The following is a 27,038-nucleotide window of genomic DNA, read 5'->3' on the forward strand; positions in this document are numbered from 1 at the left end:
CATTTAAAAGCTTGCTGCCATGGCAAATGCTACCAAAAGCAGGGTGAGGGCTGGTTATGGATTCACTTGCAATTGCTGCCATTTGTCACAATCTCCAAACTTATTGCCCTTGATTTAATCAGGCAATTGTTTTCTGGGAACACTTATGCAATACACTTAAAATGACTCTCAGGGCAACTGAAAACTTGTATTTGTACTAACTGGTTTTTGGATTTATTTTAATAATAATTCTTTTTTCCTGCTTCATATTTGGAAACTCATGCTTCGTCTTACAGCACTCAGTTTCACCATGTTAACAAGCATCATGCCAATATACTGTCTTCCCGATTCTCAGCCCAGCAGAAACCAGGAGTCTTCTAGAATCAGGGGTTGTTCTGGTCTTACAGGAATCAATGACTCACAGTTTGTGTTGGTTCATGGCTGATGGGAGCAGAGGTGAACAAAGAAAACAACCCCCAGAAAAAACCCAAAACACATACGTCTTGATTGCATATGCCTTGATTAAATAAAGCACTGCATCACTTGAAATTACACACGTGCTTCAGGGCTCTGGTGAACCCAGACCAACATAACAATTATAAAACAACAGGGGGATGTATTTGAACAACCATAGGAGCCTATGAGGTCCTAAAAGGAAAATATGAATGTTAAGTCTGTACTAATAGTTGATGCAAGAAACTAGAGAGTTGTGGGCTCACACAAAGGATCATTCCTGTATAGCGGAATGTGCTTCTATTTCCAGAAAGGATAAATGCTAATCCAAAATAGAGCTAACAAGCAGAAGAGTGACTGGCTCCACTCTTATGCCAAACAGCACCATGGCAGCTCTTCTGCAGGAGTGCAGATAAAACCATCCCCTTTCACCCTGGAGGTTCTTTGCTTCATGCTGGTGACACAAGTTTTGCTTGAAGTTATGCTCCTAAGAAACAAAAATGCACTTTCTACACCCAGTATTATGGGACAGTTTCAGTTGTGGCAAAGCACAAGTTCTCAGAGCTTCTCTGTGAATAACATTATTCTACCTCAGGCCCATCCTTCTAGCTCTACACCGCTGGTTTGGCTCTTCACTTCATATGTTCTGCACCTTTTCATATGAACGGAACATAATAAAGAAAAAGAGAATACTTCTCCATTCCAAATGGTTCCGCAGCCAGAGGGTGCAGGTTGCACAAATACACAGGAAGGGCAGTAAAAGAGGGATAAAAATAAGTATATAATTCAAATTGTGCTGCTGCTGGCAAGTTTGTTAGGAAAGGCTCAACAGAGCTGACCAAAATTACATACTGTTGTAACAATGGTACAAATTGGTTACCTGAAGGAAGGAAACAATATAGTTACTGCAATCAAAGCAACAACAAAAATAATGCATTACCTGATATCAGAAAGATCGCATTTGTTTCCAGCAATGGCCATTACAATGTTTTCAGGACCATGTTCTTTTAGTTCTTTCACCCATTTCTTCAAAGTATGAAACGAATCCTACGTCAGAGAAATAACAAATAAGCTAAAAGCCAAGGCTCCATTGATGTATGTGCTTATTTTGTGAAGTTAGAGGAACACAGCTTTGACAGTGTTAATGCAGTAATAACTTTATAGATCACAAGACCAGAAGATCACTGTATCTATGTAATCTGCTTTTTAAACTTTAGGTTGTAAGACTTCCTCAAATTAATCTTGAACTCGGACACTTGGCCCCTTTGCCCACCTCCCCTTCCCCCTCCCCCAAAGCACTGAATGTTTTTCTTAAACTTTCTTTTTTTGGCTAGTAGCCATTTCCTTCACTCTTAATGTGAGCTTCATTTATCTAAGTTCTGCCCAGTGAGTTAACATCCCAACCACTGTCATATTTTCAGTAACACCCAGGAAAGCTTTCACAGTGACACTCTTCTCCCCTCTTCTCTGAATCCGTGACCTGGTAACCCCCAATTTACTCATTATGAAACCAACGGGACAAGTGAATATTCACTTGGCTTCTTCCCTCCAAGTACAAAGTCCAAACACTTTTTGATGTTACCTTTTAATAGTAAATTTTCTATTTCCTTACACTGATGAACTAACAGCATTAAAATCACTGTTGCTCCTAGGTTGAAATTATTACTGTATCATAGAATCATAGAATAGTTAGGGTTGGAAAGGACCTCAAGATCACCTAGTTCCAACCCCCCTGCCATGGGCAGGGACACCTCACACTAAACCATCTTACCCGAGGCTTCGTCCAACCTGACCTTGAACACTGCCAGGGATGGAGCGTTCACAACCTCCCTGGGCAACCCATTCCAGTGCCTCACCACCCTAACAGGAAAGAATTTCCTCCTTATATCCAATCTAAACTTCCCCTGTTTAAGTTTTAACCCATTACCCCTTGCCCTGTCACTACAGTCCCTGATGAAGAGTCCATCCCCAGCAACTCACAGAGTTCCCAGATACATAATAAACCATTTTTCCCCTTCAGAAATGCACCGAAGAGTTACATCTAAATCAGCAATGGCTGTATTAGTATCATTGAAGGGAGAACACCATCAGTCATTTGGAGAAAAATGGAATCCATTGTTTTAATGATCAACACTGAATATTAAGCATCAGAAAGTGAAAAACGCATTGACCTTCCTCTCCTGTTTTCCCCCCTTGAGCTGTTCCACATAAGCTTGGAGAAAGGCTGGCAAAACTAAACTCTATTCTTACAATGCATTACAAGATCAACTGTGAGATACATGAATTAAGAATAAACATCAATCCAGCATGATTCACTCTTCCTCATCTTTTCTTGGGAAATTAGAAAAGGAGAACAGTACTGCTGTGCAACAGTGGCCACCATCATCAGCCACAGATCATTACACTGATGCACTGGAGAATCAACCCAGCCCTCTCAGCCTAGCAGTAAATAATTCAATTGGCAGGGAAGGAGGAAAATGCTAGTGAAGTGTCATGACCATCCACCCATTAACACCACCTCTAACTCAGCCTTATCAGCAGGGGTTTCTTTTAAAAGCAGTGGAAGAGGCATTCAGCTAGAACCTCCTTGCCTACTCTGCCTGAAAACTGAGCCAGAGCCTTTTAGGATCGGAAAATATAATTTTCATTCCAAATTAATAATGCTGAAACAAAGGCCAGAGACTTTATATTTCATTACTGGCTTCAAAGTTAAGATATGAGTCCCACAGCGCAAACAGGAGATGATCTGCTTAGTTAAAAATAATTAATTTTAAAATCAGTAATATGCAAACAACTGAACTTGTGTTCCATTGATAAAGCCACCAGCTGCTTTTCGTAGTAAAAATTCAATTCCATACAGAGAACAGAGGTGGTGGTGGTGGGAGGGGGTATGGCAGGGTATTATCCTGTCTACTCAGCCAGAGGAAACAAAGGAACTGACAAAATGCAGACTCTGACCTTTTGTCTAGATGAAATTTAAGCAACACAGAAGCAGAACTTTGTATTTAATTTTTTAAGGCAGTGGACACCTCCATCCAAGTCCACACAAACTACCAAAGCCCCACAACAGGGACTGACTTATAAATGCTTCTGCAGTTGCGGGTCTTAATTCCAGCGCTGGTCCAAGAGTTGCTGACACAAGCAAAAAGCGTACACGTGGTCTTACCTGTTTGGTGATATCATAAACTATCACGGCTGCTGCTGAACCTCGGTAGTACATTGGAGCCAAGGAATGAAACTGTTAAAACACAACACCCCCCCAAAAAACCCATCATTAATAAACCACAATTATCACACTCTTTGTCAGATCACAAAGACCTGCCATGGCAGGACCACTGACTTTCTTTCATCCCATAGAGAAGAGACCTTTTGAGTGGCTGCCCATCTCTAATTTTTCTCAAATGTCAAAGAAGCAGAGATCCCTTATCTCCTGCTGTTCTTCATCCTGATGGATTTATGTAGTCAGCACTTAGTGGTTCAATGCATCTTTTCCACTAAAGGGCATGGACTCTGAGGATAAATTCTGACACACAGATCACCTACACTTGGAGGGCCAACTCGACAGCGTTTAGACCCCTTCACCTGACAAACCGCAGCATTTTGCTGTGCAGTTGGTAACAGACTGGATTCAGCTTGGGCTTGAGTTTTATAAAACACTGCAAATGACTTGGATAAAATTAACTTGTCAAAAAACTCTGCCCACCTGTCATGTTTACTTATCTATGACAGACAGTTATCTATGACAGACAGAAAAACATCGGTTCCTGCAGTTCAGCTACTCTTCAGCTTTTTGTTTCAAGGGAAACATCCTCTAAGAAAAAAAAACCACAAGCAATAAATATGTTTATTATAACAACAGCTTGCCAATGACAGCATAATTTTCGTAATTTACCATGACTAAGCAGCTGATTTAGAACTTCAGCTTATAATTACACAGAGAAAGGAAGTCAAAAAGGCTTTCTGCTGATGCAACTGAACTTTGTCTTAAGCAAACCAAAAATAATCTTTCTTGGAAAATACATTTACTCTCACTGTACTCCCGTGGCCATTTCACAAATCTTTATTTGCAAAGTGATCTGCAAAAGCTTCATATAAAGCTGCAGCTAATAGCAGAGGTCAGCTCCTAAATCAAATGCATCACTAGGGCAGGGCATGAATCTCACCGCCCACCGAACATGCACAGATCCACGTGTTATGTTGCAAACCTCTGCAGATTTACTGGACACATCCTCTTCTCAGAACTGCGATTATAGACTGAGCATTTAGACCTAGCAGCCTGCACGTTTCTTGCTGTTTTACGTGCAACGTATAAAGTGAGTTAATTGTAGTATCAGTGCATTTGCCAGTGTGTAAGCTGTTTGTCACAGATCACACACTCGGTTCAAGGTTGATACTTTCTCTCATAACAGCAAGGATGCACAACAGCAGTGACAGATGGTCAAGTGCTGAAGTGTTTTGGGGAGCGAGGCAGGTGGGAGAGCTCATTAATAGGAGAAAACAGCAGGAAGGAGGATGAGAAAAGAGAGAGGAATCGGTCAAGAAGTGTGGTCTGAAGAAAAAGGATCAGCCAAGATCCTGGGGGAGCTGGTCAGACACATGTCCTCCAGGCTTTCAGCGTGTGTTGTATTACTTGCATGTTTAATGCAACAAATGCTTTCCAGATTTTTTGGGCTTCTAGATCATGACATTCATTTCCAGTGTGTTAGAACTGAATAGCCTATTTCAGTTGGAAGGGAGCTACAGTGATCGTCTAGTCCAAATGTCTGACCAAACCAGAGCTGACCAAAAGTTAAAGCATGTTATTAAGGGCATTCCTCTTAAAACACTGACAGCTTGAAGCATCGACCACCTCTCCAGGAAGCCTGTTCCACTGTTTGACTACCATCTTGGTAAAGAAATGCTTCCAAATGTCCATTCTGAACCTTCCCTGATGGACACAGCTTTGAACCAATCCCAGGTGTCCTGTCACTGGACCTGAGGCAGAACAGATCAGCATCTCTCTCTCCACTTCTTGGGAAGCTGTAGAGAGCAACAAGGTGGCCCCTCAGCTCCTTTTCTTCAGACTAGACAAGTCCGAAGGCCTCAGCTCCTCACAGGACATTCCAGCTCTTTCACAAGCTTTGTTGCCCTCCTCTGGACACAGTCAAGGACCTTCACATCCTCCTTAAATTGTGGGGCCCAGCACTATACACAGCACTAGGAGTGAGGCCACAATCACCCCTTTTGACCAGCTGGTTCTGCTGTGTTTGATGCACCCCAGGATACCATTTGCCCTCTTGGCTGCCAAGGCACACTGCTGACTCCTCCTGAATCTACTGCTGACCAGCACCCCCAGATTCCTTTCTGCAGGGCTGCTCCCCAGTCACTCCTCTCCCAACTTACATTAGTGCCGGGCATTACTCCATCCTAGGTGCAGAGTTCAGCATGTCAGCTCACCAAATTTCATCCCATTAACCACTGCCCAATTCTCCCACCTATCTAGATCCCTCTGCAAGGCATCTTGTCGCCCAAGAGAGTCAATAGCACTTCCCAGTTTGGTATTGTCAACAAACTTACTAATGGTGCATTCAACTCCTCCATCCAGACCACTGATAAACATCTTGAACACGACTGGCCCTACAATTGAACGCTGAGGAACACCACTGGTGACTAGTCACCACTCAGATGTAGCCCCATTCACTATAACCCTTTGAACTCTGCCTCACCCAGTGTTCCATAAACCCACTCATCCCCCGGTTGGACAACTTGATGATGTGAGGGGCAGTATCAAAAGCCTTACTAAAAACACAGGAAATCTACAGATTTCTGTCTAAATTACAGAAATTCATCGCCTTCCATTCATCCATTAGCCAGGTGACCTTATCACAGAAGGATATCGAATTAGTTAAACAAGACTGCCCCTTTGTGAGCCCTCCTCCCCCCTGCCCTGTTTGTAGATTGGATTAACACTGGCTAGCTTTTAGTCAGCAGGGCCCTCCCCAGAATCCCAGGTCCTTTGGTAGGTGATGGAAGAGGGGTCCTGCTGTAACATCCGCTAGCTCCTTCAGAATTCTGGGATGAATCCCATCAGGTGCCATTAACTTGTGAACATTCAGCTGATACAGCTGATTCCTAACAATTCCAATGTCTACAAATGAAAAGTCACTGTTCCTGCACTTGTAGTCCTTCAATGCAGGGGACTGGACAGCTTAACATCTATCAGTGTTATTCAAGGCTGAGGCAAAAACCACAGTGAACACCTTTGCTTTTTCTTCATCCCTGTTAGTCAGATGACCACGTTCAACAAGAATGTTTTCTTCAGACCTCCTCTTGCTATTAATATACTTTTAAAAGCCCTTCTTGTTATCTGAAACAACACTGTCCCATTTCAACTCTCGTTGAGCTTTGGTCTTTCGTGTCTTCTCCCTGCATAAACAAACTACAGCTCTGGACTCTTCTTGAGAAGCCTGATGTTGCTTCCAGAGATCATACAGTTCCTTTTACCTTGTGAGCTCCATGAGAAGTTCCCCGTCCATCCAAGCTGGTCTTCTGTCCTGCTTACTTGACTTGCAACACTGTAGAATTGCCGGCTCCTGTGTTTCTAAAAGGTGGTTCTTAAAGACTGACCAGCACTCATGGACTCCTAAGCTCTCAAAAGCAGATTCCACATGTACTCCGTTAGACAGCTCCCTGAGTAGCTTAACATTTGCTCTCCTGAAGTCCAAGGTGGCAACTCTGCTGTACTTTTTTCTCATTATACTCAACTATCTAATGATCACCGTGCCCAGGGCAGACACCTACCATCACATCCCACACAAGTCCTCTTCTATTCACAAATAGTAACACTAGGAGGGCATCTCTCCTAGTGAGTACCTGTGACAAGAAGTTATCTCCTACAAACTTTAAGAATTCCCATGACCTGCTCATCAATGCACTGTTGCATTAAAAGTAGCCTGAAAATTGGAGACCTTAATTGTGGAGGATAGGTCTAACCTTTCACGGTGTATGCACACTCCTCCCAGTCTGTAAACTCTTGGGATAAAACCAACATAGTCTACACACATGGAGATTTGGTTTTAATCTAGATTACAGGGTATTCATAAATTTACAAAGAGCTCTAAGATAACAGTAATCACACTTCCCAGGAGCCATGCAGTTAAACTCACATACTTCAAATTCCTTCAGTAATGGCCCAGAAAGCACACTGAGAACCTGTACAGTATCTTTGGAATTTCAATCCTTTTTTCTTTCAACCAGGTGACAAGAACACTTTCCATAATAGCTGTTTCACTGAAGATTATTGCCAGTGTTAGGGCCAGAAAGTAGTAGTGGTAATAACAACAACAAAACAACAGAAAACCAGACCTCTTTCACTGGATTGTGGACAAGTAGAATTGAACGCAAATAACCATTTTTTGGGTAGGATTAATTTTTAGCTGGATTCCCAAACCACCTTGTTCATCAGATAAGCTCCACGCTCAACCAAAAGGAAAGGGTGGGAAAGCATGGCTAAGAAAAAGGAGGGAAGACAGGACTACTAGAAAGCAGATTCACGAAGTTCAGACCACACTCAAATAGCTCTGCACTTGCAGAACTTCTTTGTGCACATCTCTGCTGGTACAGTCTACTGCCACTGGCAATTTTACTCTGTTTCTCCCATAATGAAAGCAATGGTAATTTAAAAATCAGCGCAGGTAACATGCAGAAACAAAGAAAACTTGATTTGAAACATTTCTGGAGATTAATGAGGGTTAATGACAACAGTGTGTTGCACTTCAACAACAGAAACTCCAAATTGTGTCAAACTATGTTTGCCCTGCTGCTTATTTCAAGAAACATAAAAAGCATCAACCAGAGGTGCAGCACGGGGGAGGAATGCATTCAAGACAAAATAATCTACTTATATTCTAATTCTTCATAAGCTTGGAAAGAGGGAGGGCAAGACCACAGCAAGCTAGGCTCAGAAAGGCAACTGCCTTTGAAAGGCACTCAGGCTCAGCAGTTATTGCTAACGTAAGTATGACCTCCCTGATCTTCTCTACTGAAAATCTATCTACTTGCTCAGCTGACAGGACAGTTATTTCCCCTTTCATGATTCTTGAATAATATTTTAGCTATGAGGCCTTTAAAGAGGACAAACATTTTGCCCACATTTGGGCATGTAGCTTCACGATCTGGGTGTTTTTTTAATATCAAGGGATAGATTTCGTCCGGCATGTAAATTCATATTCCCATCTGGATAAACCTGACACTCAAGATTTCATATCTTACTTTGGTCAAAGTGCCCAAAATGGGATTACAATGCATCTTAATGCAATTTCCTATAGTCTGAGAAGTACTTTTAAATTGTTTAGTAACAACTGAAAGTACACCAGTAACAACTATTATCAGTTATAAAAGTACAGAATATCAAGTAAAACCCCTCTGTCATTCTTCTGTGCAGTCTAATAAACAAACATGAGATACACTATGTTCCAGTCATAAGAAATCACTGTTGTCCACGTGAAAACAGGAAAAGACTCTTTGCAACACAGAATGAATCAAGAGGGGTTGAAAAACTGTAACTCTGAGCAAGATTCATGATAAATAGTGGACTCTTAATAAATGTGGTTTATGGGCATAGATTTTCAAATATCACAAATATACTAATAAAAATCTTATTTTTTTTTTCTTCTAAATCAGTGCCCAAAAGCAAAGTCCTCTTGAACCTTTTTCTGGCCTAATTACCTGGAAAAACAGAGTCACACAAAGTTAGTTAAAGAGATGCAAAATACTAACGTGCACATTTTGCACCTGCCAAGGACCAAATGTAGGACAGATGTCCAAAACAAGTGGCACTCAAAAAAATCAGCTCACGAAATTAAATCTCATGGGACCACCTCTGTAGTATAAGTTACAATGTCTATAACCTTGATATTATAGCTTAGTATTTCTGTACCCAGTAATCCCCAAGAAAATCAGGAGAAACAGGAACAGTTTGAGATTTACCATGAGAACAGCTCTGCTTCTCAAGAAGGGCCACCTAAAACGCTCGGGCAGCCACCTCTGGCTCTGCCACATGGACTCCCAAGTCACAACCCCAACTTGCCAGGGAGTCAGCCCCTCCATAACCCACAGCCAAGAGCAGTGATCCGGCAGTTGCCACCCCTACCTGCAGCCAGCAGCAGCTCACACCATGTTGGACTAAGAGAGCAACACAGACCCAAACCAGCCATGTCTCAGCTCCCACCATCACAAATAACCACACTCCTAATACATTTTAAAAGCTAACCAAGATCCAGACTAAAATAATTAGGGGTTTTTTTCCCTCCCGATACTCCTACAGGGATCATATTACTTTGATAATTAATAAAATTCTGAATTCCTAATTACTAAATTTCTTGTGATTTACTTGCACTTTGACTTACTAAAATTCAAGCATCAATGCTTGCCTTTAGCTGAAATATGAATGTCGAGCAGTTCTGCAGTATTAACTTTGCCATTCTGATAAACCAGGCTCTTCCAATCTGAAGACAAGGTAATGGAGAAGAAAGAGCCTAATCACATTTCTCTGCACCTGATTCAGCTCCCTTCTTGCCTGCTGGTGACCACATTTGTCTGCAGCACTCCAAACATAAAGCAGCCATAACTGCACTTCCCCTTACATGCAATGCATTTTCTCATGGCTGCATCATAAACATATGATCATCCTTTAACCATTAAATACATTGTATTAATTAACTAATACATTAATGCAGGTGGCTTTCCTCCTCTGTTTCCCCCAAAACCCACTTACAACTTTACAGCATACATTTTTGTTGGGAGTCAAAAGACACGTGTACTTGCTGCTTATACAACTGGATTTCATCCACACCATTTCCCACCATGTCCTTCCAGGCACTGCGAAGACATCTTCATATAATGAGTAAGTTATCACTAGCAGCTCACCTACTGTGGAAATTTAGAAGCCCTGTGCCTCTCATTCAGTATCCGCAATACATCTGCCTATTTGCAAATACTGACCCACTTCATCACTCATTAGGCCTGTTCTGCTTTTGTAGGAGTTAATACCAGCTTGTGAGGCTGAGATCACCAAGCCACACAGTACAATAGTTAAGTCATGGGGTACATTTTCCAATACAACAGCTACAGCCAGGCCAAAAGGACTATTCAAAATATAAATAAGAAACTTATTTCACCAAAGACATGCCCCCAAAACCTAAAAATCAATGACTTATGTAGCTTCATGCAGACTTTCAAGAATCTCTTCCTTAGGGCACACCACTCAATGTGCTACACAGTCACATAAGCTCTGGTGCAATGCTAACTGGGTTCAGAGCACCTTCGTACTCGTGCTCCGCTACCAACACATCCACTTTGCTCTTGTGGTTCATCATCTCTGCCACCAAGGAAGAAGTGAGCCCACATGCACGTTATGAAATTTCCTCTGAGAGCGGGTCCCCTTTTCTCTCAGGCTCCAACCAGAAGCTGCCCAACCTTTACAGCTGTACAGCCCTCAGCACAGAGAACAAATTCAGTCTGGGTGGTGCAAATGCACGTTCAGTATGACCAGAGCTGCTCTCATTGATCCCAGGAGTATTTTGGGATTCTGCAACCCCTCATCTGGCCATCTCACTGAAGCTTTGCCCTTGTAAAGGGCAGAAAAATGGAAGCAAGCAGCCACTAAGGAATTGACCACCTATTTGAAAGCTCTCTAATATTTTGATTTCTGTTTCCTGTGCATATATCTCATCATGGAGGGCGGTATATTTGGTTGGGTAGGTAATGCTTTTCATGTTTCCCCTGTACTAGCAGTACAGAATGAAGAAGAAAAACCCACATGGTAGCCATATCACAGTACTTAGAAGAGAAAAATTAATTCAAGGGAACATAATGTAAATCACACCCGAGCTGTATTAGTGAAGTCTCTTAACCATGTCCCATGTAATGCTAGTTTACAAAGCAAGATAGAGGCTGAATAAACAGAGAAATTAAATCTCCCACTCCTGCTTATTTATGTAGAGGCTGACAAAGACAGTCTGGATTCATTCAATCTGACAGGCACACCAGGGAGCACTAATTCATGTCAGTAGTTCTTTGCACCATCTCTGTGCTACACCCCAGTGCTGGCTTACTGCCACAGCAGGATGTCACTTCCAGACTCCACAGCCAAGAGGAAAAAAGACAACAAACCCCAAACCAATGACAACCACCCCCCAACTCCTCTACTGGGTTGCTTTTACAATCCTAGACTGTAAAGAACATCACATGTTCTTACTGCAACAGCATTAGAACTCTGCCTACAAACATGTCTGGAAGGGGTAAGGAGGCACCACGTAACCACAAGCAGACCAGTGCTCAGCAAGTGTTACGCACCTTCTCACATCAAGGGCTGAATTTGGCTAAGATTTTTCCACATAGTGCCTTTTCAAGCACCTGCAGGTGCACGGCAGCACAAGATTTGCTTCCTGACAGCTATAATCATTCAACTAGATTCATTCCCATTCTTGAGAAGCTGCTCTCTGACTACATACACTGCATATGAGTGGCCAAGACCATTTGGCTCAAGGTCAGGGATCCTTACCCCTTCTTTGTCTGGGTGCCATTAATGGAAAGGACAGCAACAGCTTCTGTCTAGAGGCTTACCTGTGTGGGCACTGACACAGCTCTGCAACTTCCTTCCCTTCCTACCACACGCACTTTGCCTTTCTAGACTAGGACTTCGACGCAGCTTGGTCCCCTTGCTCAGCAGTCCCTCTCCAGCCCCTCTGTAGGTGATTTTGGATGGCCTGTTTCTCCTGCCACATGGCTCCCACAAACCCCTTCAGTTCTGTCCTCAAACCCACCTGAAGCACAATCCTCCTCATCCTTTGGCCCCCATTACTACAGCCCAAACTACTGAGGTTCGCGTGGTGAAGAGCATGGTAGACCAGTGTCAGAAACATGTAACTTCCAGGCTGTTTAGGAAAGCTGCCTTAACTGCTTCCATGGATCCCCACAGGGGAAGAGACAGAAGCTGCCACAACTGCATCGAACTTGCATGAGCTCATTGAAGAAGTCCATGTACCATGAACAGTACCCATTCTTCAGCTTGGGAGCCCCTACTTGCTCAAGTCTGGGCATTTACATGCCCCATTCCTGTCACCTTGGAAGCAGCAGCTACCAACAAACAGAAAGTCAGGGTGTGGAGAGAAGCAAAGGCAAAAACCAGACCCATTGAACGGATTATCCTAACACATAAGCTGCTCGCACAAGCAGCAGCACAGGGAGGGAGGGATACAAAATTCCTGACATTCTCAGCTGGCAATGAGTGAATGGAAAAACGCTATGCGTGAAAGCCACTATCAGATACCATTTAGCACTTTGTAACCTTGAGTAGTTTTCCCTACATGATTGAAGGCTGACATTCCAGTTCTCAGGATTCGCAAGCTGAATAAATCAGGAAAGATCTGTCTGCTTCTGACCTACGTGTATTTTTTGCTAGCTAAATTTAAGAAGAATGAGCATTTTTCTCAAGTAAGTAAAAATTCTAAAAGTGAAGAAGGGAAAAATTCCAACACTTTGCTACACATGCTGTGAGTTTGTTGGTGCTTAAGAAACAACACATCCACATACATCCCTTAAACAATTTACTGTGCTTTATGCTCACTCTAAAAATAGCAAAAATAACATATTCACTTCCTAGCTCTAATGCCACTGGTGCTCTCACAAACACACATACTACCCAGTCACCTGCGGACCTCTGCAGCACGTAAGAGAGCAGTAGCTCACTGCAGGGAGGTCCTTGCACCATATACAAGGAGCCACCTCCATGCTGACTGAGCTCTGGGCTATCGTCAGCATCACCTATATAAAACTGTAGAGCAAAATCCACGCTACATCTTGACTGCAGAAGTTAATTCAAGTCATTGATAGTTGGTGTTAACTCCTCTCAGGATAGTTTGGTTTCAGGCGACATCCATAAGCTCAGTGATTAGGTTGCTCAATTTAGCAAATACGTCCCAGTCAAAACTGCAGCAAGGACAAGTCCTCCTCTCAAGGAGCAGTTTTCACAGCCTAACTTGTGTCTTAGAATCACCAGGACAGCTACTGGCACTCAGAAAAGAGGGGGCTATAAAGCACTGTAGATCTCCCATCAGTCAGCCTTTGACTTGAAATGGAGCAGTTAATAACATAAGCACACAGCTCAGGGTAATTCCTATCAAATTTAAATTGGGCTCAAGTAATTGAGGCTCCTTCTATTAAACAAAATTAAAAATCCCACAGTTCAGCACACTACATTTTAAAAGGACAGAGATAAATTTTCCTGCCCTAGAAACACAGCCCTCAGGCTCCCTAACTATTTGCTACAATATTCCTCAGCTGGCAAAAAGGAAAGCTGGCAGTCACCCAAGGTATTCACACAAAGGATTGTAATTAGAATTTACTTAGGGCACCATATATGCTAATAAAAACATCATTAACTAACTTGTGAAGAGACTCTTCTTAGGGGAGGGAATCTTTGCTAACAACAACATAATTGTTGTGCATTGAAGTCCTGAAGTCCACAGCAACAATTTAAAGCTGATGGGGGGGGGGGGGGGGGGGGGGGAGAGGGGGGAAGTTAAGATAGGGAAAAAGACATTTGGAAGATGGTGGGGTGGAGGGAAAGTGATTCTGAGGAACAGAATAAAGCCGGCTTGTCTAACAGCACAACAGCACAAAGCAACTGGGTCTGCAGAGAGTAGTACTTAAGCACAGAAAAGCAGGGGATTTTGCTAAGTGTGCTGCCAGTTTAAGATTCTCTCGATCCAAAAAGGGGAAAAGAAGGAACAAGATATAAGGATTAAAAAGCTCTCTCCTTTTGTAATCAAGTACAATGTGAATTTTCCGCAGCAAAGAGCTGCTGGAGAGCCACATACCCCTCTCCAGGATCTCCTCCAGGACGCATGCCAAGCTTTCGCTCCCACCAAGGCTATCATGGAAACGCTTTTGATCTCCATTTTTTCTGTGCTATTTTCATTCCACAGAAGTGACATTTCTCATTATTTCCCCACAAAATTGCAATTCTGGTTCCTTCACTACTCTTTCCTGCAATTCCAAGTTTCCTGACGCGGAAAAAATAAAATATTGTATCTATTATCCATATGAACCAGAAGTTATCTGTTCTCCGTGACCAACCCCTGACTGGCTGGCCTGTATATTAAGCTGCTTCAACTAACTCAGTTACTCCTAAAACCTTTTAAACCCAACAATGACCAGCGTTTCCAAAGGCTTGCAACATGACAAGTGGTTATCTGAAAGTTGATTCAACACCTCAAGGGGGTGCTAAGTGCTTCCAGCTGGCTTCTCTGAGCACCCAGGATACAGCTCCTTTTCAGAAGCAGCCACATGGATTTCCAGTTTCTTCCAGCTGACTGGAGGCGGTCAGCGGTTCTCATACAGCATTGCTTAAATAAGGGCTTGTGACTAAGGTACTGATGAGTGGTTTCTCTACAGTCTCCAAGCTGGCATTTTCCCAGTTTGTTGTGCAGAGAAACCCATGAAAAAGGAGGAGAAAGCTCATGAGAAAGGTGAAACCCATGAACGAGGAGCACAGAAGACCTACTGCTATTTCCACATGCCCCCTCTACCATGCTTAAGGTTTGAGATTAACTTTCATGGCATAATAAGGCTTCAGCTAAACCGCAACCAGGGCTCCTCTGCTGTGAAGGCTCCACATCAGCATGTAGACTAAGCAACAGCTGGCACAGCTGGGGAAGCACGGAGCACCCTGTCCCCAGAATAAGCACACGCAAGCCCTATGCTTGGCCTTGCATTTAGGAGAACACAGCCAAATGCAGGCAATGTTGAAAGAGCAGGAAGTCCTAAACACAGCTACCAGCATTGACAAAACTTCCAGGCTACAGCAGTGGAACATAAAGCCTCACAGAAAAATTGCAAAGAACAAGGGAAGAACAACAAGTCTCAGAGCAGAAACACCACTCGGAATACATGTATTAGCACATGATGAAAACCAACAATTGGCCCAGAGGTTGGGCTAGGCTGGAAGCTTTGGTTCATCACTGTTGTAAGGAAGATGATGAGAAAGAGATTAACAAGGGGAGAAACTTGTTCCTGAACAGCAGATGAGAAGGAGCAACGCATGACAAAGTAACCAAAATCCCAGATACAAATTAAAGTGAGTAAGGCACTGAGAAACATCATATGTTTAGCTGTAAAATGGCGATGGCTCTAAGGCAGAGACTGACCTGGAACAGTAGGGACCTCACCCTGGTAAACTTGTCTCAGTAGCTAGCACTCAAGGCACATTGACTTTGTTTACTCTGTCACTCATAAAGTCCTAGTGAAGGACTGGGAATACACTGTACAGAGAAGAAAAAGGTGGTCCCTGGCTTAAAGAGGTTACAATTTCCAGCTAAACATGAAAACCTGTAACATAAAACTTATCTGTAATACATTTTGAGCAATTGAACCAGGTTTGTGGTGGTCACTGCTCATCACTGTTGGGCACAAAAAAAAAGGAAACAAAAAAAAAGGTAGATATTTGAAATATTATGAGCTTAAAAAAAAATGCAGAGGAAACATAAGGGACTAGATAGGAAGGATGGACTCCGTGTCCAAGAGTCAGCGCTCAGTCACAGATTTCCTGCCTCAAATGAGGCAGCGTTTAGTTCAATAAATACGACTTTATTAATATTCACCTACTTTAAAGAAAAGCGTTGAAAGTCTTAAGACTATGCGAGAAAACAGATTAATACTTGTATCTAAATGTCAAGAACTGAGTTTTGTGTGCTAAAGAGCTAAAAGGGAAAATGAAAAGAATGCAGAGCAGGGCAGCAGAGGAAAGAGACAGAGTAAGCAAGGAAACTCAAACCATGGGAAAAAACCTCAGCCTTTGCTACCTCCTGCAATAATTGGTTAGTTATCAGCCCCAGACCATGCAGAAATGGAAAAAACAAGATTTAAGGAAAGGCATTATGCTATACTTCAGATATGTTTTTCAAGATCTGTTTCCCCATCATAAATAACATACTGAACTGCTAAGTGCCAGTAGATTTCATCAGGGCTACTTTACATCATGCTGCACATTGTAAATAAAAGCACAAGCATTTCCTGCACTTAAGAGCAAAAACCTTCATCACCTGCAATTCACATACAAGGTATGGAGAATACAGTGGGATGTATGAGGACTGACATTACAGCCTGTAAAACCACCTCATTTTACCCCAAACTAACATGAGCATAGCTGTCTTTCTCTATGAGCAAGAACACTGCAATTTCACAAGAAAGTCTGAAGATATTTTAAAACATGTGCAGGGGGGTTTCCACATCTTTCAAACTTCTCAAGATAAATGTGGGAATGCATTAAATGAACTCCACAGTTCTACAGCATATTACTGCATACTACTGCATGAGGCTGTTAAAAGAAACAAATGACCAACTAGGCTTACATACAGTCAACATAATGCACATGAGCCCCATTATGGCTTTTTTTTTTTTTTTTAAGATAAATGAAAAGCTACTTAATTTGAACAATTCACTTCACACGCTTGAAAAAACCAAGATGAAAACCCAAAGTGATTCAGGTTGCTGGTGCTAATTTCCAAAATACTAATAGCAGACACGACCTGTGCCCATATTCAATGTCCCAACTCAGGACAATCGTGGAGTCACAGAATGGTTTAGTTTGGGAGGATCCTTGAAGATCCAGTTCCAACCTCCCTGCCATGGGCAAGGACACCGTCCACTAGACCAGGTTGCTAAAAGCCCCTTCCAACCTGGCCTGGAACACAGCCAGGGATGCAGCAGCCACAGCTTCTCTGGGCAACCCATGCCAGTGTCTCACTACTCTCATAGTAACAAGTTTCTACCTAATATCTAATCTGAATCTACTCTTTTTCAGTTTAAACCCATTCCTCCTTGTCCTATCACTACATGTCTTTGCAAAAAGTCCCTCTCCAGATTTCTTGTAGACCCCCTTTAGGTACTGGAAGGCTGTTATAAGGTCTCCCCGGAGCCTTCTCTTCTGAACAAGCCCAGCTCTCTCAGCACAGGAGAAGTGCTCCAGCCCTCTGATCATCTTTGTGGCCTCCTCTGTACTCACTCCAACAGCTGTTTGTCCCTCTTGTGTTGGGGTCCCCAGAGCTAGATGCAGCACTGCAGGTGAGGTCTCATGAGAGCAGAGTAGAGGGGCAGGATCACCTCCTTCGACCTGCTGGTCACGCTCCTTTTGATGCAGCCCAGGATACGGCTAGCTTTCTGGGCTGCGAGCGCACACTGCTGGGTCATGTTGAGCTTCTCATCATCCACCTAAGCTCAGACCACCCACCAGCCCATGTGCTGAAAGTCAAGTGCTTTCCAACACCAACAAAAGGTGACACACGTAAATGTGATGAAACCAGAGGGCAGCTGGAGGTAGCTTGGGCACTGCCTGAATTGTCTTGAGGAAACTGGTTGACAATTCAGCTTGCCTCTTCCTTTTCCCCAGCTGTGAAACAGGAACCTATTTCTTGGTGACTGCTGAGCACCTGCTTTGCAAAGCCTCGCAAAGATTCAGGTCTAGACTTACAAAGTCTTCTGAAGATGAAAGTTTTAGATAAAGTATACCAACACATTAAAAGAGACCTGGGTAAGAAAGACATACAGCAATGCAATACTCACCCGCTCCTGACCAGCTGTGTCCCAGATCAGAAACTTATGAAGCTCATTCCCGCAAGGCACTGTTTTAGTCATGAAAGATGCCCTGAAAAGAAGGAAGCAGCAGAAATCTGTAACACAACCAGCACTCTGAATATGCAACGCACAGACCACAGCAAGCTCTGATGGGTTAGACTGCATATGAGGAAACTCCAAAACCTTGATAAAATTCCTACAGAAGTGAAAGTCTCCCTTTTCTCAGATAACATATATGATACCCACATATCCATCTTAAAAGCAGGAAAAAGCCTCTGAGGTTCAGGGGGCATTTGTACACAGGCCCAGGAACAAAAATGGTCCTGCTGCTCACACTTCTGCTAATAGCTACCTCCATCTTCTCAGTGGTATGGGCCCACGAAAAAGGCATCAGCCAGCATCATCCCAGGCAACAAATGTGCAGTTTTTCAGTTAAACCTAGAATATTGGACCACCAGGGAACAGAAAAGTCACCTCGTGGAACGCATATGGTGAACAAATGGAAAAAAGTTCTTCCCCCTCTCACCTCAGATGAATGAAGTCCCTGCGGCTTCTGGTTTTTGTAGAAGTGATTTGTCTGTGCTTTCACAGTGATTTTTGTTCTTTTAGGAAAGAAGGTTACAAATTCATAGGCTTTTTCTATACTCCAGCATTTCATTTGAAAGCTGCCTGGGAGACCGCCAAACTCTGGCAGATTCCCACCCCCCATCCTGTGTGGACACTGATGAACAGTTTCTGCTGTGGTAGCCTTCTTCCTGGCTCTTACAGATGCATTTGATACAATGCACTGTCATTACAAAAGCACTGAATGATATCAAACAGCGTGTGACTGATCAAAACATTTCCTGAGAATGATATACCAGAGCTCTCCTCTACAGCCAACTGAAAATTGTTTGAATTTAACAATATTGCACTGCTTACAAAAATATTAAGGCCAAAAAAGCAACAGCATTTTCTTTGGTTGTTTTCCAGTGTATGCCTTCAGCTGCCACTCTCCTCACAGCATTAAGTAACACTTTACAGCTTCAAAACCAGGAACTTCAGAGCCGCAGCAGCTACTGTAGATTGTATATTGTAGATATAAAATATTGTATTAATTTGGAAGCAAACAAAAATAAAAACCTTATCTGCATAGACAAGTAATAGCACCCACGTGCCAGGCAGCCTTCATGCTTTAATTTTCAAATGGAAAAAAAAAAAAATCCCTTTACTTTTCATAATTACCATAACAGAGGGGAAATATTTTTCCTATTTGAGCAGAAGACATTTACTTAGCAACAACAACTACTTGGGGAAAAAGGCTGCTGGTGATTTAGAAGTAAAGAACCATTCAAGTTCCCATCAATTCCTTCACTGCAAGTGTCCTTTAGTCAGTAATGTTATTCATTACTTGCTTCCCTTCTCGCTGTCCATTTTCTCTATTCATCACATTGAGGAGTACAAAATTGCCCTGGAACTTCGACGTGCAACTTCCAGCTGAAAATCCTTCATGCACTGAAAGGCAGAGCTTTAAAAGCTGTCATCTAACCCTCTAAACAACACAAGGCAATCAATACCAACCCTTCACAGATGATTCAAGACAGCTCTAACACACAAGCCAGGTCAGCCCTTCCCACCCAAATTACTCCTCCATAAACACTGCATATGAGCTTCCTTTCCTGGAAGAGAACAACACCCTTCAAAATAGTCCAGGTAACACAGGACTTGACAGATTTGTCCCCAAGATGTTAAAAGAAAAAGATCTGGAATTAAAATCAACTACAGAATGTCGTGGTTTAAGTGGACACAGAATTAATAAGGTTCTGATGGTCTGACACATGGAAGCTCAGCAGTTTCTAAAGAACAGGTATGAATTAACTATATTTAGTTTAAATTGCATTGCCCCTATTTTGAGAAAGGCGGGATAATGTGATACATCCCAAACCTAGATGAAAGCATGTCCACACCTGGGAAAACACTGTCCATATTCCAGCCTAGCCTGGAAGGACATACAACACAGATCCACGTGTGTCAGCAAGGGCTCTCCATGGTTCTTTTGCCATTACCCTTTTATGGGGTGACCTGGGCATTGTGCAAATCACAGTCTCTTGGGATGTGGGGTTTCAGTTCTTTAAGCTCTCAGGATCAGGTTTGATACCTCATTGACTGGTAGGAACTAAAATTACTTTAATCCTAAGGTCCTATGACCAAAATACAATCTAAAGTGGGAAGCTCTTGACAAGACAAAAAGGACAGCAGCTCAGTAAGACATCTAAGAATCTCTTGGTGTAAGATGGGTGAAGAAAAACAAAACAGTCATGGCCATGCACAACACCAGCCAATACAGCATGGTTCTGGACAGCCCCAGGAAAAGAGGCTATTTCAAGAGACACCATTCACAGGAGGAGAATGGCAGAGCTCTTTTAGCCTCTCCATAATAAGACTATGCTCCAATACAGTAAGCTGAGGGACCCTCTATTCCCAGAGCAGGGAGAGCAGAGCAGACTTGGTTTGGAGCAGCCCCACACTCTCTAAACACATAGTATGAGCTGAAAGCCATTAAAGGAGAGTAAAGAGTCACGTGAGATTGATAAACTGAGAGGGTGGGAAAGATATACAGTATTCACAGACTTGAAAGTAAGGAAAAGAAAGGAGCTCAGAGGGCTGTGAGTTAAAAAAAACATATAGAAGAAAAAAGATACTATACGTGGTACTTACCCAATAGTAGGGCTAATATTGTGGTCAAAGTGGTCCTGGACAAATCGACAAACAATGCTTGATTTCCCAACCCCAGTATCCTGAAAATAAAGGAAAGCATGGCAGTGAGTTCAGAGGAGCCTACATATCAACACTTCAGCTGAAGAAATAGCCCAATATAAGCTGAGAAATTAAATCCCCTCTCGTGGCCAGTGGGGCAGGTAAAACATTTCAAAAGAAATGTGAGCATAAGGATTACCCTTTTCAAAGGTCAGCATTGTGAATGGAGCTCCCTGAACCTCTTCCCAACACTCCCTTCTCTCCAGACCTCGTATGTTTTTGGGTGGTTTTCATATTCCTGGTGCAAGGACTGCAGCACTTCAAGCACAGCCATTTACTTGCACAAGAAAATCCTGTGCTTTCAGAGACATGGTGCATTACGCAGCAAAGCCAGAGAAATAATTTCATCCTGGCCTGTTGCAAGGACAGCCCAAGTATGCTCCCAGAACAGACTACTAACACCAAACAACACCAACAGTGCTAACTTAGTGGAATAAACCTTTTCATGGCAAAATACACAAGCCTGCTTGGTGGAAACTTTGCAGAGACTTCAGGTGGTTTTTACAAGGCAGAAATCCAAAGATGTAGGTCCCCAGAGCTATCCACATGCAGGCTGTGTTACTACACTGCAGTGAAATAGCATTACTTTAAATGCAACACAACTTGCTCTATACACTGCAGTGTGGCAGACTGCTTTCATTTGCAGGAACAGTCTTTCTCTTTTTTTCTTATCCCCCCAATCAGGAAGTAAAAACAACAGCAGTACAGTACTGGAATAAAATTCAGAATAACCTGGGAATGGGGGAAAGCCTGGCATTATATAGAAATACTAATTTGGGCAATTAAGATACCAACAACTCCCCCAGAATTCAGCATTTTTCAGTTTGCCTCTGTTATTCACAAAGCCTTGGATGACAAGTAGAACAACTTAAATTATACAGGGATTTATCAAGGAAGAGGAACAGCAATATTGCTATGTCTCCCATAGAATTGCAAAGAGCCTCCTTAGAGATGAAAAGGATGCCAGGAAATCAATCCTGACCTTTCCAAGACATTAACAATGACAGCCCAGGGTCCAATCTAACTCATTAAAAAGTCAACAGAAAGTTTTCTATTAATTTCATTGGAAGTGACTGCAGAACTACCAGACTGCACCTGGCAGTTCCATTCGAACCCACCTTTTAGGACACTTGACTGATTTACACCGACCTCTCAGAAAGTCACAGGACAAGACAATACAGTTTGTTGAGAGCACCATGCACACAGCTGCGTATTACAAATGCAGCCTTTGCCCACACTTAACTACACAGACATGAAAAATAAAAAAACCCTTTGCCTTTCCTGTCATCAACTTTCCAGTATTTTATCTTCTTTTCGAATATGAAAACAAAGCCAGTATTAAGATTTCCTTTTACCATGCTTAAATGAAACTGTATTGCCACTGCAAGCAAAGTCTTTATAGACACCACTTATTAGAAAACTGCCATTTAAACTCTCATATTTAATTCAAAGCTGTCCTTAGTCAGCTTAAAAGCCCTAATAAATGTTCATGCTACACAGATGGTTGTTTATCTACCGTGTTCAATCAATACGAAAAAAAGATCTAAGAGAGGAGCAGTGTATAAAAACAGCCACGTAGCCTTTGATCAATAGCAGCAACACATCCTGTTGCTATTCCCAAATTCGGCCTTCACTATCAATTCCAGCTGACATCTCTGTATAATTACTAGACCAGGGTGCCAAAATACATTGCAAAAAGTCCTCTGCACCAAAACTGAGGATCTAATTATTATTCCAGATTTTAAATGTTGCGGAGAAACCAGAACTACCATCCACGGGGTGCGAGAAATTACATTTCCCTCTTGTGGGGAGACAGAGTTTCTGCCACTGTGTTCTAAACTATGCATCGACTCCCACAACCCGATGATGCTTTAGTTTCATCTGCATCCCTCGGCTCCCTTGACGGGTCACTCAGAAGGGCAACCGCAATTACAGCTCCTGAACAAGAGGAGCTGATTCTCTGGCAGGGATATGACATCCACAAGTGTGGATTAAAGCTTAGCTCACTTTCCTGGAAACACTTACCTCTTCATCTTTCATGGCTCTTACTAATGTTTCATGATAATGTTAAAGGAACTTTAAACATTTCTATTGCTCTCGCATCCCTCACAACGAGCATGACTGGAGTTAAGCATACACCAGGCGTACCAATAGCCTTCAAGAAGCTTAAAGACTTTCGTACACTTTCCTCCTGGGGTTGCTTGGACTACTGAGAGAGCTAAATTTAACCCTTGTGTAACTCCAGTGAAAGCAATGGATTTAGACCACAAACAAACCTGGTTTTAGGATGACCACTGTTGCAGCCAATGGTCAGCGCTTCCCAGGAGCCAGGCAATTTATTGCACCAAGGGGTTCAGTTAAATGAGCACTCCCAGCTTCTGCTTCCTGGAGGATACAAACAGCCAGCTACTGGAGTCTAATTAGAGCGCAGAGGGGAAGGAAGTAAAAGAGAAAAAGCTTCCTACTTAAGGCAGTGATTATCATTCCATCACAGGATTTGAAACTACCTCGGCAGTCCCTGTGACTGTACTCGCACCCATCAAACAAGACCCTCACCTGTCTGAAAGCAAAGCAAATTATGGTGCATGGACATGATATAACTTGAAAACTTGGCAGAAATCTTTCACTGCTAACCAGACCTTATCTTTTACTGACAAGAGGGAACTATCAGGTCAATCTCACAGAAGGAAAGCAAGGTTGCTTCAAAGAAGTAGAAAAGGCATTCATTCTCAGCAATACATTGAAATTAAACCTCCTTGCTAAGGCTGTACAAAGCTTTCCTGCTACCATCTGCTTTGTCCTTTACGGTCTTCCTCTTCATGCATCTCTTTTCCTAACATCTGAGCGACTGATCATCCTTGTTTTGTTCCTTTTTCTTCAAACGATTGTAACAGACTTACCAAGCCACATGCCTGTGTAATATTTAGGCATGCAGATAATTGATTTTTTTTTAGTTCTCAAAGTTCTGCTTTTTACCAGATTTCTACATGCTCCAGTCATTTTTTCTTGTTTTGCTCCATGTTGGTGTACATAAAACATCAAATATACACCAAGGAATAACATTTTGTCTTATCTAAAAGGTCACAGTGGTATTGAGCTGAGTGGAGTGGGCCAGTTTCAGAAACTGAGAGCACGATCTCAGGAGTTACATCCCACTTTAAGGAACAGACACTGCAATTCTTCAGAAAAATCCTTATCCATGGAAAATCCAAGGGTTTCAGCATTACTAATTGACTCATCACAATCAAGAGCATACTCCATGAAAGGAGTGTCAAGAAAGGAATAAATATAAAACAATTATTCTGAATCAAGAAGTTCGTGATGCATTTGATAATCCACTCATGGGACCAACTGCATGCTTTGCTTTTCTCCTTTCTTCTTCAGAAGCCTTGCAGCACACTTACAAAATACCAGTTATAAACAGCATTGTACCAAGATAAGCAAAAGGAGTGGGGAGGAAGGAAAGGAGTAAAAATGTAATCCACAGTAAGAAAATTGCTATTACTTCACCACAAGTAGCTACAACTTCAGAATCTCCTACTGGTCAGCAAAATGGATTTGGAAATCTGAAGCCGTATCAGATGATTCTGAGAAATACGAGGAACCAGTGCAAGCATGACTATTTCCTGATTTTTACCCGTTAACCTGAAAAGACAATTTCTGTTCTTCTAAATTCCATTACTCACAGGTTGAGGCAGGAGGATTTTCAGAGCTCTAGAATGGAGAGCAGCGTGCCACAAAACACAGTGATTCAACCCACACTCCTGCTCATGGAGAACCACCCCACTTGGCTCTTCTCAGCTCTCATTAGTGTGAAGGAGATGAGACAGTATTTCAAGCCAGCAGAATTGCAGGATGCTGGCAACTCATTTGCAGGCAATCAACAACTGAGCTGCTGATTTCTTCTGGCTGATTTGCAGCAGCACAGAGGAAGATTATATAAAAAAAAAAAGAAATAAAAGAAAAAAAAAAAAGAAAGCAGAAGTTCAATATGAGCAATATATCAAAAAAGAAAACCATTTTCCCATTACAAGTAGGCAGTCAGTCTATTCCTCTGTTCATTGTTTCAGATGCATTTATTGTGACAGAAAAACTAATGCAGAAAAATCTAGCTCTCCAGTTTAAATCTGGATGTCTCATTTTATCTTTGCACAACCACAAGACTCGGTTCTCCAAGCACTCTCCCAAATTGAAGGGAACCCTGTAAACACGTCCCTGATTAGGATGCTAGTCTTTAGCCTTAATATTATAATAGCTTTTAATAGATTCGGATGGGTCAAGCCCTATTGTGCTGAACAAACTAAACTCTTCATGTAGATTCTGTTTACATCTGAAACAGAATAAATGATGAATTCACAAAAAATTCACACATATCGTGACTGATGACTAAACAGCAGCCCTATAATTATGCACACTGCTGCAAGAGCTTTTTTATTCTTGACTACGCAGAATCTTTCTGTGCTATGTTAACACATAGGGCATTTTTAATATACATAGAATTGGGGAAAAACATGCAAAAAACCTTTTATGACTCTAGGATTTTGAAAATATAAATAAAACAAGAATTGTAGGCAGTACTTCACACAAGGAAATGGCCCATTCACATAAGAATGGACATGCTTGGTTCTCCCTTCTGTCCTCCCACTTGCGAAGTACGAAAAAAATAAAAGAACATCTGGCTTGTAACCACCACAGATCTCATGACTAACTTCCCATTTCAGATCTAAAAGAGGCTTGAGATACCCTGGAGATGGGTGCCACAAAAATCTGCATTGAGAAGTAACAGAGAACTGATCTCTATAAAACAGGGATCCAACACATGGCTCCTTCAGAAAGATGGAATTTTTCCCATCAGCTTAGATAAAGCCAGGATTTAATCCATGGTATTTTGATTTGTATAGATTTTCACAAATTGAAAGTGTCTGCCTCTTGAAAGCATTGCTTGTAATAACCAAGATTCATTGAGACACGATCTACAGGCAGAGGTCTCATTAACTGTCTGGGTTTACCATGCATTAGTCTTACACATCAGAAGAACGATCATGCCCTAGCAACCTGGAGGGTAATAATACCAAGTGCTCAAAAAACAGAGGTAAATCAGATTTTATTTCAACAATAATATGAGAAGCATTTGAAAGTGACAAGTCTTTATCCTTTCGCATAAGCAAGAAACTGACCCCACAGCTCACGTGGCTTCCACAGAACTCAGTAGGACTCTTCTGCACCTCACAGGGGGTCCCCAAAATCTGACCTACTAACCCACCCTAGCTTCAAAGCATCATGAGCATTTGGGCAGATCAGCCCTTTCCTCCGAGGATCCCTGATCGCGTCGGTTTCAAGAGTGTGACCAATGCCGTCAAGGCTGATGTAGTGTAACCCCAGGGCAGCCTCTCATGGCATAGCTTCTTCATCAAGCATACCAGCTGGAACTACGATGCTGCTCACACCGATGGAAACCCAGGTTCCAGGCAGAAGGCAATACTGAAGCCTACCAGCAAGCTGTTTTGAAGCTTTCTCACAACAGGCTAGCCTCCAGGTGCCGTAAGTACACACACCAGAAACAACTATGGTCACATTTGGCTCACTAACAATCTTCTCTGCACATTCCAGTGAGATAATGCTGCCTTGTGTCACCTTTCAGACACATTTGAGGGGTGGAAGGAAAAGAAAAAGCTTGATCAAACATACAGAACAAGGGAACAGTCAAGAAGTCATCCCACTCTCCTGGAAGAGGATCTGCTCAGAGAGGAAGCTGGCTGCCCCTGATTATTAAGAGAAGCAGCAATTCCTGGCTCCCTGTCACATATTCATGCTACCAGACAAATTTATTGACTGGTTCATTACTAACTGAAAAATAACAGAGGAGCCAGTTTATGATCAAGATTTCCCAAGTTAAATTCTCTTCTTTGTTACATCAATTTGACTCCTGTCAGTGCTAAAGTAGAGAGGAAGGAGAGGTCCTTGCCTTGCCCAGTGTAGAACTTTCACTGTTAGAATAACTAATATGCACAGATTAAAACATGTGAATTGGTATGAAGGTGCCAAAAAGGAGAAAAACTGTCCTTTATCATCAGTGCATTTGATACTTTAAATAGGAAAAAAAGGCACTGAAAACCTCTGCAACTGGCCAAGCAAATCTGAGGTACAAAGGCATGGTTTAAATTTAGGGGAAGAAAAATAATCAACAAATCCTACAA

At 42.3% G+C, this 27,038-nt stretch overlaps 1 protein-coding gene across 4 annotated transcripts in view; it reads right to left on the reverse strand.

Moving 5' to 3' along the window:
• The window catches only part of RAB31 (RAB31, member RAS oncogene family), a 65,009-nt gene that overhangs the window by 19,170 nt on the left and 18,801 nt on the right, over positions 1 to 27,038 (reverse strand). For all 4 annotated transcript variants that reach the window (XM_065667998.1, XM_065667996.1, XM_065667994.1 and 1 more), the window contains exons 2-5: positions 20,743 to 20,822; positions 18,034 to 18,115; positions 3,599 to 3,670; positions 1,373 to 1,479 (exon numbers count right to left, since the gene is read on the reverse strand). In XM_065667998.1, coding sequence (XP_065524070.1) covers positions 1,373 to 1,479; positions 3,599 to 3,670; positions 18,034 to 18,115; positions 20,743 to 20,822 — 341 coding nt within the window. The remainder of the gene's footprint in view (positions 1 to 1,372; positions 1,480 to 3,598; positions 3,671 to 18,033; positions 18,116 to 20,742; positions 20,823 to 27,038) is intronic.

This window comes from Lathamus discolor, chromosome 2 (genome assembly GCF_037157495.1).
Source record: "Lathamus discolor isolate bLatDis1 chromosome 2, bLatDis1.hap1, whole genome shotgun sequence".
NCBI classification, from domain to species: domain Eukaryota; kingdom Metazoa; phylum Chordata; class Aves; order Psittaciformes; family Psittacidae; genus Lathamus; species Lathamus discolor.